Source organism: Colossoma macropomum, unplaced genomic scaffold (assembly GCF_904425465.1).
Source record: "Colossoma macropomum unplaced genomic scaffold, Colossoma_macropomum, whole genome shotgun sequence".
NCBI classification, from domain to species: Eukaryota; Metazoa; Chordata; class Actinopteri; order Characiformes; family Serrasalmidae; genus Colossoma; species Colossoma macropomum.
This window is the reverse complement of record NW_023494789.1, coordinates 16,113,787-16,127,190: the sequence shown is the minus strand read 5'-3', so window position 1 is coordinate 16,127,190 and position 13,404 is coordinate 16,113,787. Positions and strand designations below refer to the sequence as shown.

Sequence of the window (13,404 nt, the reverse complement as noted above, 5' to 3'; positions counted from 1 at the left end):
ATAAACAACATGAAAATGCAACATATTCCAACTTTTTTGCCAGACCAAAACTATACACACAGGGCTTAGAATGATGTTTTAGGAATTTCACCAACTTGTTCGTACTGCAAAAGAAAACAAAACAAATGGGCAGATGTCTATAAAAAGGAAGTTCTAGCTGCTGGGACACAGCCAGTCCAGCATCATGTTTGTGGCTGTGCCAGTGGCAGAAACAACAGTGACTGGAAGTTTGTTGCCTGCAAAACTTACCAAAAAGAGAGCAGACAGGGTGAATAATATAGTGTTGCATTTTTGCCATCTGAAAAAAAAATTGGTCTACAAGATATCAGTTGTTATACTTTTTTTTTCCATTTTTTGACACCACATTACAGAAATTACAGAAGAATAATCAGATAGGAAGTTTATTTACTCAATGTGAGTTACTTAATGGGATGACTAGGCCTGCATTCCGTGGCTAGTACTTCGACACAGACCACAAATCTTAAGCCTTGCGCTGAAAAGTTTCAAGTTTAGCACATAATCGGTCTTTTAGTTCAATTAATTCCCTCCTTCAGTAACAAGCTCACCCAGGAGAGATTGATAATCAACATGAAGCCACAGTCACAGACTGCCTCCTCACTGTTTTCTTGGTGGACGTTGACCAATAGTCAGTTGAGCGGTCCTGATTTTAGATTGGGTTTGGAGGGAATGTGTAGTTTAGCTCTAACTAACTACCAGCTTCTAGGTACATGAAATTTGTAAACTGAGGTGGAATAGGTGTATTTTTACAGTATTTTTACAGTGGTCTAACTATTAGTCTAGAGTACAGTGATGGCCAGATGGCTTTAGACTGACACAGCCCTGTCGTGACTTGGATTAGCTCTGCTGCTGACCCCTTAGAGGTGCTGAAGCTCAGTTGTAATGAAGACCTGTGGGTCCAGCTTGGCCCTCTCTGCTTCTCCAGGCTCTGCTCCCTACACACCTCAGCAGGCCTGGCCATAGTGTTTATGAGAATGCTGTGGGCCATGATGGTCCTGCAGAGCTCTGGCTGGAGACGGTGAGCAAAAGTCTAATTAAAGTCTCTGACCACGTGAGTGTGTATGGTTCTTTCACACCTCCGCTGCGTTTGTGTGTATGTGTACTGGGGACGGGTTGGTGAAATTGGATGAGGTATGGTGAAAGCTGTGGTCTTAGCATGGCTCCTGAGCCTGGCTTCCTGTATCTGTCACGCTCCTCTCTATGTACACCTCCCACTCTCAGCCAGTCCTGCCCAGTCTCACTTGGCTCTCGGTCAGTGGAGCCCATGGCACAGTCCACTCTCTACATCTTGCACGAGCCATAGAGGGGACCAGCCATGGCGATTGCACTTTTGCAGTGATAAAGTAAGGATAATAATTGAAATCAACATTATTTGGGTGTTTGAGGTGTTCTTGATAAAAGGATTATGCGTTTTTTTCTCCTCAGTTATTACAGGCGAATGCGTATACTTGAACAGTTATTACCTTCAGTAGAGTAGGTGGTGATGTGTGCTTTTTACATATGTGCAAACCAGCAGGACAGTTAGCAGAGATAGCTAGTTAGCTGTTATCAGTTTAGGAGTTATAGAGAGTTAAGGCTGTGAGTTTAAGGACATCATCTCCGGAAAAAAAAGGCCATATGTCCCATTTGTCCTATGACTTTTGCTATTTTTTCTTTTTATTCCTGTTTTTCTGGTGTAGCTTTTAAAAGTGTTCAATATCGAATTGTAAATGTGCACCGAAATGAAAATAATCCTAAACCAAAACAAATTTTGTTTTGTTTTTTATTGCTATTTTATTTATGCTTTTGAATAAACATACTAAACATAAAATCTGCAACATAACAAAATACACTTATTGTTGATATTTGAGCTGATGTTAAACAAAAACAGTTCACACTAAATAAAATTTATTACAGTAGGCCATAGCATGTGCCTGTGAAACCTACAGTTGGTCCTCCAAGGCTTTGGATTTTTTGCACTTTTGTCTAATTATTGTTTCAAAACCTTTGGCTACAGATGGCATTATTGTGTTTGTTTATTATAATTCTGTGTCACAAGCAAGATGTCATGTTTTCAAGCGGTATGAAAACTGCATTGGAGAAGTTCTCGAGTGTCCTGTCGTCTCTTGATACTCATGATGACCAGAGATTTAAATCACTTGTCTAATGTCCCCCATATTTACCACAAAATAGTTTTGGCCATTGGGCAGATATTATTTCTCTGTTGATCAGCTGCTGCTTAAAACTTTTGAAAATGTCTGCACTGACCAGCACAGGAGAGCAAGGGGAAGAAAGACAGCGGTTTTAATCACTATTTCTCATATAATTCAAATTATTTGTGTGTCGTTAGATTTTGGTACTGTGTTGTAGGCCAAAATTTTCAGTTGTGGTACTTTTGGTTTTCAGGCCAAATGTTTTGGTGGCCAAAATTTCAGCGCATTCTTAATTTTTTATTTATACTTACTAGTTCTGTCTTGATGATAAACAGTTTTGTTTTACACTAGAACAAGCCTCACCTTCTTCACTTGTAGCACTGCCACACTTCAGCATCACTCACATAACACAACGATAGTTTTGTGAAACAGGCCACAAAATGCTCTCTTCAGACGCTAAATTTGGCTTTAGGGATTGCATCTAATAATTATCAATATTGAGTGATATTGAAAAAATATATTGTGATAAGATTTTTGGACACATTGCCCAGCCCTGCTTCACTGTGCTCTGTTGGCCAGGATCACTGGCTCCAGGAGGGCTGTGCTCTGATTGCTGTTTTTGTAAGCAATTAGGCTGTGTGGCGCGTGGAGCTGCTGTTGTCGAGGAGAGCTGTTTATATGTATGTTTATCATTTCCTCTTCCTTTCCTAGTCTCGTCTTCTCTGCTCCTTTCCTGCTGTCTTGGAGCTATTTTATCATGAATTAACTTTTTTATACATGCTTTTATTCTGTTTTTCACAGTTTATTCTTTAGTCTTCGTTTTGTCTGTTTTCCTTAACTCGATCATCTTCACTTTTCATGCTCTGTGGTGCAGTCGTAATTGCACATTTCCTGTCGTTTTCAGCTAATGATACTCAATGCAGCTTATGTTGCTGGGCACAGGGGTGCAGTTGCACTCTCGGCTCAGCTGAATATGGATTGCCGTAATTACTCGACGCCGCTGTTGTTTATTCCTGACTTTAAAAATGCAGTTTGTAAGTTATATTCTGTTTCATTTTCTTTATTCATTGCTGAGGTATGCTGTTTGCTCTTTTTAGCCACTGTAAGCATGTGAAACCTGGCTGACTCGTTTGAAAAAGCTGCTTCCTTTCGGTGGTGAATTGCTTCTCAGATTTGTGATGTTAAGCTTGATCGTGATTAATCGTTTTATCACCTGTGAAATCTGTTAAAGAGGGTTGGGCATGCTTGAGACCCCTAATGAGCACTATTGATTGTTTGTTTGCTAGTGGGGCTGGGCGAGGCTCAGGTGTGAGGGAGCTGCAGACTGCCCCCTGTGGGAAACCTGCAGGAGAACAGCTCCGTCCCTCTTAGCTCCTTTAGGTATGCATGGAGGCCTGGCTAATGGAGCAGCGGAGAGAACAGATGCAGCTCAGTCTTTCCCCACTGCCTCACAGGGATGAATCCAGAACTCAGCACTTTTTGTCAGTGCTGAAACGACTCTGTCCTTCAAAGAGGAGGAAGGTGATGTTATGGATGTTAGTGGAATTGTCAAATTGGTGAAAAATCACATTAATGCAAAATTTCCCATAGCCCAATTGTAGTCGATCAGCTAAAAGATCTTTGGGGACTGAAGTTTGCTTCTGTAGTTTTTCACTGAAGCTTGAAAGCTAATATAGGTAGCAAGTAAAGGAGACTTCTACCAGCGAGCCTCAGGCAAACTGCTATTGTTAAAAGTACAGACAAAATCCATGCTTTGAAGTGGCTGCTACTGTTGATTTTATCTACATGATGTACTTTTGTCAGCATATCATACAGTGTCAGCAAGTCTATTGGATGTTGCACTCTCAGAAAAGGTCACTATAGTGGCTCCTTTCTTGTCACTAGGGTGATACTTTCAAGGGTCCGTCTTCAGTACCTGAGTTGTACTATATTTCATTGAAATTATATTTAAATACGTGTAACTCCACACGTCTTGTCAGACTTAGAACTTTAAAACCATTGCTTTATCTTTGAAGCTATGTTTTTTCTGTTTGTACCTTGTTAAAAAAAAATGTGTAGTACCGGCTTAGTACCTCAACTTGGCTTAACTTTGCGCTAGCTTCCATTGCTTCTTAGCTTTTTTACTTTTAGCTCCAATGCAAAACTAGTAAGCTTGACACACAAAATATGCCTTTGCTGATTGTACACATTTAAGCCAAATTTACCATGATGTAAACTCTGAGAAATCTATGCGATCTGAGAAAACTCAGAGAAATTTTGCAGGAACCCCAACATTTGAAAGAGCTCTTGGAGGTATTATATCTGTAGACAAGCAGAGCACATCCTCTTCAGGAAAATCCCAACCCCCAAAGCCACCGTGCTTTGATCAGTGAGGCTTAATGGCATTGAGGATCTGTCCTTCAACGTCACGCTCATCAGCATGTGATGTGGAGCGCTGAGGGAAGGGCCTGCTTCTGCCCCCGAGCTGTTTACTGTTAGTGGATCCTTACTCATTTAAGCGCATACACTAAAATGAACGTTTAACCCTGCTGCCAACTCGCTCATGTCGGATTCAAACTAGGGATTTGATCCACTCTTAGTGCATGCATAGGTAATTTGATGGAAGGACCTGTTTTGAAAGTACAAAATGGTTTATGTTGTATATTTTATTGGGTTAGAGGCACTTTTTGTACTTCCCTAAAAGCCAGTACTGTCAGGACGGTGTGTCGCTGGGATTTGACGGTAAAGTTGCTTCTCTGTATGCCTGTCACGTAAGCCACATTAAAGGGTGTGATCAGAACGTGCTGGGATGGATCAGCAGTGGTGGGGCTGAGATGTAAGCACACACTCGCACAGAGTGTAAATTCCTTCTTGATGCCGTAAGGAGATGAGTAAAGCATTAGTCAATATTATGTGTGAAGAAGTGCTTTAGCATGGCATTACCTCAGCGCAGTGACTGTGATGAGGTGCTGGAGGAGATTACCCTGCCAAAATCCCAATGCTCCCTCCTTTAAAATTCATGCCTAAGATTGTGGAGTTCGACGTCATGTTGCACGCACTTCATGACATGACTTTTGTGTACAGTACACAACATTGCTGAAGAAAAATGACCTTTGGGGAAAATCAGATGGCTTAGAAAGTGGAAAATTTGAAAGTTTTTTTGGCACTCAGTGGCTTTTGGTTCATTTATAGATCCTTTTTGCAATGCAAAGTCATGCTCTATCTTTAGGCTCTGTGCTGGAGCCAGAGCTTTAGAGTTACCATTGATTTCATCATTGTATGTATCTTGCTTGTAGTTTAGCTAACCTTGGTATTCATCAGAAAGCTCCATGCTTCTTTCTGCATTCTGACTCTCTTATGTGAGAAAAAAATACAGCTGCAACACCAGTTTTTTTTTTTACTTATGGACACAAACAATTTGTGACTTAGGAAATGTGTTCATTGGTCGCAAAGTGATTGTTGTTAGGGGTGCTACAATGAGCAAGTATTCTAAAAAAGTACCTTTTCTTTTTGAAATGCAGGTTGTGAGACAAGGAGCTATGAATGCAAAATTCAGGCTTTAAATTGGCTGCTGCTGGTTTTAGCTATGTTATGTACTAGACCTGTGCCAGTAACAGAGTCATCTTGTTTGGGTACCTGTGTGGAAAATAACTGTGTTAAATGGTTAAACCAAGTTGGGGAGGGAGTTTTTTTCCAATGGATGCAGGAGAAAGCATAATGATATGTGAGTTGTGTCTTAATCTTCATCATATAAAGGAACATTATAAAATGCAGTTTAGTAGAAGTTGTGATTGTAGTATGTTATCTTTATTTTGGCTGCGAAGCTGTAATAATCGTAGTAAGAAAGAACAGAATTACAAATTTTCACACAGACTATCATCTGAGAGTTTCTGGCTGCTTAGAGACATGTTTTTACTTGTTTTTTTTTTTCCCAAAATCATTTTCAGTCTGAAACCTGACGCTGTGGTGTGAGGATGTCCTAAAATGTAAGACTCAGCAAGACAGCAGTATTCTTTTATGATAATAAATCATAAACCCAGTTCACTCTGAGGGTGGAGCTGTAATACATTCTGTAATATATTCTGTCTTGCTGTGATTTGAAGTAATTAAATCAATAAAGGAACAAGTTTTTACCGTCACAAGGGGATGTTACCAATAAACCACCACTGGCCACAGGCCTGTAATGTACTTTTGTCTGTTCCTATAGACAATGTGCCATACAGTGTCAAAATCCACATAAGCAAGCCTATTTAAGATTACATAACAATTTGGTACTAGTTCTCTTACTTGTTAGCTGCATTTTCCTTTTAGCTGCAAGCAAAGAACTGGGACAACTTCTGACACCAAACATCTCTCAGCTGATTGAAAACATTTGTGGCGAAGGGAAACATTGTACATACGAGTGCAGGTGCAGCACAAAACATGCCTTGATGCGATACATTAAATTGACATTTTTTTAATTGACATTACATTAACATTAACCATTTCCACTGTTCAGTTAAAAACATTCTATGATGTTCCTAAAAGACAGGCTTGGCAGCCGTGTGCGCTTTGTGTTTATTTAAATATATTTGTCTTTAAAGAAAATGACTTGCTTGTGTTAATTATGCTTTCACTCAGCACTGCAGTCTTAAAGCAAAATGAATGTTGGCATTTCTTTATTACTTCTATATTGAATATGTATTGTATTGTGCTGCAAGAAGCACAGTGCATATCGCATCATGAAATTTGTGTCATAGTTACAACCCTTAGTTAAAATGTGGCCTGATCATTTCGTTTCGAGGGATGGAACTTCTCTCCTCCTTTCTGCGGCTGTTGTGGGGTGTGTGTCTGTGTGGGTAGGGGGTATTGACTGTAATCTGTGAAGGATTAGCTGTCTCTCCTGCTGCCTGGGGGCTGCTGTGCTGTGTTCTTAACCGGGATTGGTGGGTTTCTTTATGGAGTTTTGCTGTCTCTCTCTGTCTGTCCTCCCTCGCTTCAGCCCAGCTCAGGAAATGAGGAACAGTCTAATTATGTCTGCAATTACTTTTGGACGTTTTTTTTTTTGGTCGCAGAGTGTGCAGTCTGAGTGCTTCTGTGAGAATTACGCAGCGTTGATTAATAATCCATTCAAACTATCTATTATCATTAGCCATGCACTCTTTGTGTAGTAGCTGATATTGTTTCCGAATGCACAAAAGCTTTTGTTCTTTTAAAAAAAATAGTCAATCAAAAGCTGACGCTGGCAAAGATGTGCCTAGTGTCTATGAGGCATTACATTTGGGAGTAAAACAGCAAAACAATGTTTTTTTAAACAATTCATGTGTTTGAGGATGACAGAAAGGCACTAATATTTTGTGTAATCGTAATTGTTTAAAATAGATTCGACATTGGCTGTGGCAGAACTTGCGTCACAACTCTGATTTCCCTAATGTAGTCTGAAAATGAGAGGAATCCTGCGGGACTGAGGGGTTTGTCTGTGGTTTGTCTTCCTGTATGGGCTGATGTTAACTATTAGCATAGCATTTGGTCTTTTGATCTGCTGTTCTTTGCATTTGAACACAGCTGACTCGTGTTTCTGCCGCAAGATGATTTCCATTGTTCTCCTTCTGGAGAGCTGTTTATGACCATAGACCTGATTCTGCTGAAATCGTATGCCTCATAATGCATGATAATCACCTTATTCACAGACTCTCTGGAGAGCGACTTTTGAGAGTTTGCCTTTCAAGACACTGAGTCACGTATGTGATTTGTGTGTATGCTTTTGTTTTTGTGTGTGTTCCCTCTGAGCTCCTGGAATCATTTTGCTAAATTGATGATGAGGATTATAGCCCGTTTCAGCCACCTGCCTGTCTACCTCAGCAAGCCGCTGTGTCTAGTGCTTCATTCATTGTCTTATTTTACTGAAAACTCATAAATCAGCAGTGTGTTTTCTCTTCTTCTCTTGTGTGTTGTGTGTGTGATACATGCTTGCTTGTTTTATAAGCAAGCATGTATCATATATATATATATATATATATATATATATATATATATATATATATATATATAATGTTCCATATGTATTATATATGCAGTACTGCGCAAATGTCATTAACCATTTTATTTTTGTTAAACTTCCAGTCAGAACAGCCATTAAGTGCAAGTTCAAGTAACAGGAAACTCATTAGAAAATAAGTAAAAAAAAAAACAAAAACAAAAAAAAACTGAAGTTCGCAAAAGCCTTCAGAAATTATTAAAAGACGCAGAGCAAATGGGACTCAAACAATCATGCAAGACCTGGTAGGCCAAAAACTGTCACCATCATATAAACAGTACTCAAAACTTTCATCTTTGAGATCAAATCAAGTTCCACTCTTGCTTCAGATTTGAAAAAAAATCAGAATTTTTTTTTTCCCCCCATCCTTCCACTGGGAGAAGACTGCTAAACACTATAGTCTTGGGAAAAGGAAAGACAAAAAGGAATATCATTTTCAAACCAAACAAAGAAGGTGCTGTTGCTTTCAGAACAATGGACTGTCCACCCCAGAGTCCAGACCTCAACACCATTGAATGTGTTTGGAATGACTTACAGCATGATAAGCGGAAAATGCAGCTAACTGTTAAGACTGAAGATGTGGAAAAATGTCCCTGCAAAAGATTGAAAACTGTAATAAAGGCAAAGAGTAGACGTGGGGGAGGTGTTGAACAGTGCTCTTTAGTAAACACCAGGGCAGAAAGGCACATGCAAAGCACTGAACTCACGGGGGGAGGTCACCACTGGCCATACACTTCACCCTCACGGTGACCACCAACCTACATTAACTAAACTCGCACTCGAAACAGAACAATACAATAAACACATACCACAAACACTTACCTGACAAACAACAACATAAACAACATTTAAGTCCCTTTTCTGGAGTGCGTGTACCTCCCATGAGCCTCCTGGCTTGGCCGTCAGCACTCCCGTGCCTCACAAGGATCTAGAGGCCAGCGCCAGCCAGTACCAAGTCACTCCATTATTATTGAGTTATTGAGGCTTCTGTGTAATTTTCTGTTAAACAGTACTTAGGTACCTAGGCATCAAAGTACATTATTGAAATTGATTCTTGCAATGTTTGCATGTTTGTGTTTGCTTGTAAAAACACCATATATCATTAGAGTAAATGCAAAAAAAAAAACATAAATACAGTAAAGTTAAGAAGACTTCTGTGTTTTCTGAAAAGTAGTTGACATCTTGTGAGCTCTAATTTGTAGAACAACATTTACACAACATCCTCAGCCATCACATAGATCTGTTAAATTCCATCACAAGCACACGATTGAACATAATGAGGTATTTATTAACCAAACCAGGTATTGGATGACAATTAAAAATGTAATCCAAAAAACTGCCATGAGAGGTTTGTAAATGATTAAACAAACACATTGACACATAAAATCACTACACATTGTAAACACATTGAAAACAAACTCTTACCGTACGGATAAATAGCTTTTTGAATCTATTTTTCTCAGGTGCCTAAAACATTCGCACAGTACTGTTTGTAATAATAGTGTCCCATGTGTAATATAGGCAGTTATCTATGTGTAATAATATATTCCCATTTGCGTTTATTTGTGTATATATATATATATATATATATATATATATATATATATATATATATATATATATAATATGAAAAAGTCAGGACATTTTTGTCCCAAAATTTTGAAAAACAAGCCTGCACACACACACACTCTTACATGCACACACACAGTGAGAGAGGTGGGAGGGGAAAGTGTACTTCATTAGCATCTGTTGTGTTTTTATGCTGGAGGTTTTCGGAGAGCGGGCTTTACGCAGGAGTGCCTGGGTTTCTCTCTCTCTCTCTCTCTCTCCCTCTTTCTCTCTCTCTCTCTCTCCTCTCTCTCTCTCTCTCTCTCTCTCTCTCTCTCTCTCTCTCTCTCTCTGAGCTGAGTGTGAGTGGGGAGCTGTCCTTCAGCACCACAACATCATTTCCCTCTCACATGGGTGGTTAGTATCAGAAAGGCAGAGAGCAGCCTCCACAAACACCGTCATCACCTTTTATCTCTGTCGCTCGGCCAGCAGTGAGAGAGACTGTGAGTAAGAACGGTTGTGACTTGCTGATTTTATGGGACGTTATAGGCTGTGTTCTTTTCTCTGCTTTAACTTTGCGTTTTGATGTGCTCTGTTGTGTGTTAGCTCTGTTAACTGTGCTGTTCGGGTAAAATTCTCATGTCTCTGTTTTGTAGGATGTAGGAATTTTGTAACTGTAGCAGCTTTTCGTTGATTTCCTGTCTGATTGTAGCTTGTATGGTTCTGTTTTATCGTATGACTTTTGGACGCTCTGTCCGTAATGCCCCTCTGTCTGACCACAGGTTACTGTAAAGCAGTTCTTGAGCAAATGCAGTTATTTTGCACTTACATTTTTATGTTACTTTGCAACAGACATGTAGTGTGCATTTTTGATTGAGAGCAGTGCGGGTCAGACAGAGGGAAAGAGCATTAGCAAACAAATTGGGTTAAAACTGTTGAATAAATCATTGAGCACATTTTCACCATTGCTGTCTGGTGAGAGCAGAGCTCTTTCACATGGAGACAGTGGGAGACCCTGAAAGGCTGAGTGTATGAGACTGTCCCCTATCTATTATGAATGGCTCCTGAAACGTCAGCCTATATCTGCTCTTATTATCACTCTAGCAGCAAGAGCTGCACAGCTGTGCACATGTTCATGCAGCTCTGTTTATGTGTGTATATCTGTGTGTGTGTGTGTGTGTGTGTGTATGTGTGTGTGTGTGTGTGTGTCTGTGTAAACTCAGTGAGCAGTCAGAAGAACACTCAAGGTTCAGCAGAGATTTCAATCAAATACAACCTCTTTTCAGTAAGGGTACTATTGCGCTCACTCTCTTTCTCTCACTCTGTATCTATATCTCTCTCTCTCAAAAACTCAGTTTTTTCCATTTTTATTGCTTTACACAGGTTCTTTTTCCTCTCTCTCTCTCTCTCTCTGTCATTGTCTTTCTCTCTTTTCACTCTGTCTCTTTCTTTCTCTGTGTCTCTCTGTCTTTCTCTCTCTCTTAAAACCTTGTAACTCCATTTTTTATGTTTTTATGTCTCTTTTTCTCTTTCTTTGTCTTTCTCTTGCTCTCTTATCTCCTCTCTCTTTCTCTTTCCAGTATTCCTGTCTTACTTTCTCTCTTTTTCTCTTTTTCCTATATCTCTTTCTCTCTTCTCCTCTCTCTTCTGTCTCTATTTCTCTTTCTCTGTATTTTCTCTATTTATCTCTCTATCACTCTCTCTCCCTCAAAACGTTGTAACTTAATATTTTATATATAGTTGTACTTCTTTACACTATTTCTCTCTCTCTGTCTGTCTCTCTCTCTCTCTCTCTATGTGTCTCTCTTTCTTGCCGCCTTGTAACTTCATTTTTCTCTTTTTAATTCTTTACATCATTTGAAAATGGCTCTTCTTCACATTCTGTGAACATTTCACAGTGAATGGACCAACAGAAATTGATAGAAATGGTTCAAAATGACTTGAAATAAAATTTTATAATATTAACTAATAGCTAAGAATGTTTTTCCTTTTGTAAAGTTCCTGTTTTGGAGCTGAAAGGTTTTCTTACAGCAGTGTTGATATATGATTCTCTCGCTCTGTAAGGCACTCTGTTGTTGTTGTTGGCACTGTTCAGCAGGATGTATCATGCTGTGTTTCTCTTTTCTTTACACAGAGTACAGTCGCTTTGAAGCCAAAATCCATGATCTCCGGGAGCAGATGATGAACAGTAGTATCAGTTCAGGCTCCGGCTCGCTGCGCACAAGCCAGAAGAGGACGCTGTACGTCAGGTGAGACCTCCCTCATTCTCTGTTAATTACACTTTCCCTCCCGCGAGTTCCTCCTGAAGGTCGGCCACATTAGAGTGGCTCTCTCCAGAGCGCAACGTGTTCACTTTTACTGTAGTCATTTTCTCCATTTTAGCTGTGCTCACATTAAGTAGACCATTACTAGAATCTTAAAAATAAAGGCTAAAAAGGGTTCTTGGGTAGCGATGCCACATAAAAGCAAAAGGGTTTTTTTTAATCAAATGATTGAGTGTGAAAAACATTCACATAAGGTAATAATTCCATAGTAATTAAAGGCTCTTCCTACAACTAGCCAAGAAAGTTGAGAATGTGATTGATGAGAGGTTTACAGTGTTATAATGATTAGGCTTGCAGTCTATTGTTAGTTTATTTGTATTGTGATAGAGGTCCAATGTGCAAAATAAGCCATCTGACCAATCACAATGTTTTTACTGCACACTGTGAGCATCCTGACCAATCACAGTGCTTCCATGGGTGTTTCACGTAATCCAACATAAGTAAAGAAATTTGCATAAAATAGTTCTGGCCAGACTTTAATCTTGTCACATTATTGATTCACTGAACATGATTTTAATATATTGCAAGGCATATCTCAATCGCAATATGCAGCAACATCATAGCAGTACTAGTGTTTTGTCCATATGGTGCAGCTCTACTGATGCCTCTGCATGCCCTGGATGATGGATGGTCTGTTGTGATAACGTAAGATGCCGCAATCGCTGCAGATTATTATTGGTGTTAATTATGGCCACTGCTGACGTTTTCAGAGCAGCTGCTGGTTAAGGCCACTTACTGTCATAGCACCTGGTGCTGATGGACTAGAGCCAGTGGTGCAGCCCTGCAGAACCTACAGAAGATATTGTTTATATGTTCTGCTTGTGGTTACTGAAAGGCTTGAAGAGGTCCAGCTCCAGAAGAAGGCAGTATAATATGCTGTTATTTACATTTGTGTGTTTTCACCTGAGTAAACTCCCCTGCTCTTCTCTCTCCACTGCACCAGTTACTGGTGGTAATTATTCCTCCTGCTGGAGTGTCCCCCCAGTGCTGTGCTGCTGTATCCTGTTATGGTTTTCTGGACTGTGCCGTAGTATGAGTCATAACACAGGGCTCTTCATCGAAGTCCCAAAGAGAGGGACTTTGCTGAAATCTGAAATCACATCTCTTAATCTTTATATCAGTAGAGCCCTGTAGATCTATAAATGCTCAAATTGTTAGTCTGGTAAAACTCATTATCAACAGTGTGTGGACTTTAGTGCCTTGGTGGACTGTTAAAAGTATTAAGTTCTATACAGCGTTTCTATTTTCTCACTGTCTGAGGACTTGGTACTTTTAAAACGAAGTATTTGTAATGATCCATGTATTTACTTCTAATATCTTTTATTAATAAATCAAATGGAAGTGATGTGGCAAGTGAACTAGAAGGCTCTCATTCACTGCTCTTGTT

The 13,404-nt window shown here is 39.6% G+C and overlaps 1 protein-coding gene across 14 annotated transcripts in view; it reads left to right on the top strand.

Annotated features, from left to right (window-relative positions):
* dlg1 (discs, large homolog 1 (Drosophila)) overlaps positions 1-13,404 on the top strand; it is a 163,567-nt gene that overhangs the window by 125,960 nt on the left and 24,203 nt on the right. For 13 of the 14 annotated variants that reach the window (XM_036570288.1, XM_036570287.1, XM_036570286.1 and 10 more), the window contains one exon: positions 11,828-11,942. In XM_036570288.1, coding sequence (XP_036426181.1) covers positions 11,828-11,942 — 115 coding nt within the window. Of the gene's footprint in view, positions 1-10,050; positions 10,197-11,827; positions 11,943-13,404 lie in introns of those variants that run through there. The other variant, XM_036570290.1, reaches the window with a different exon arrangement.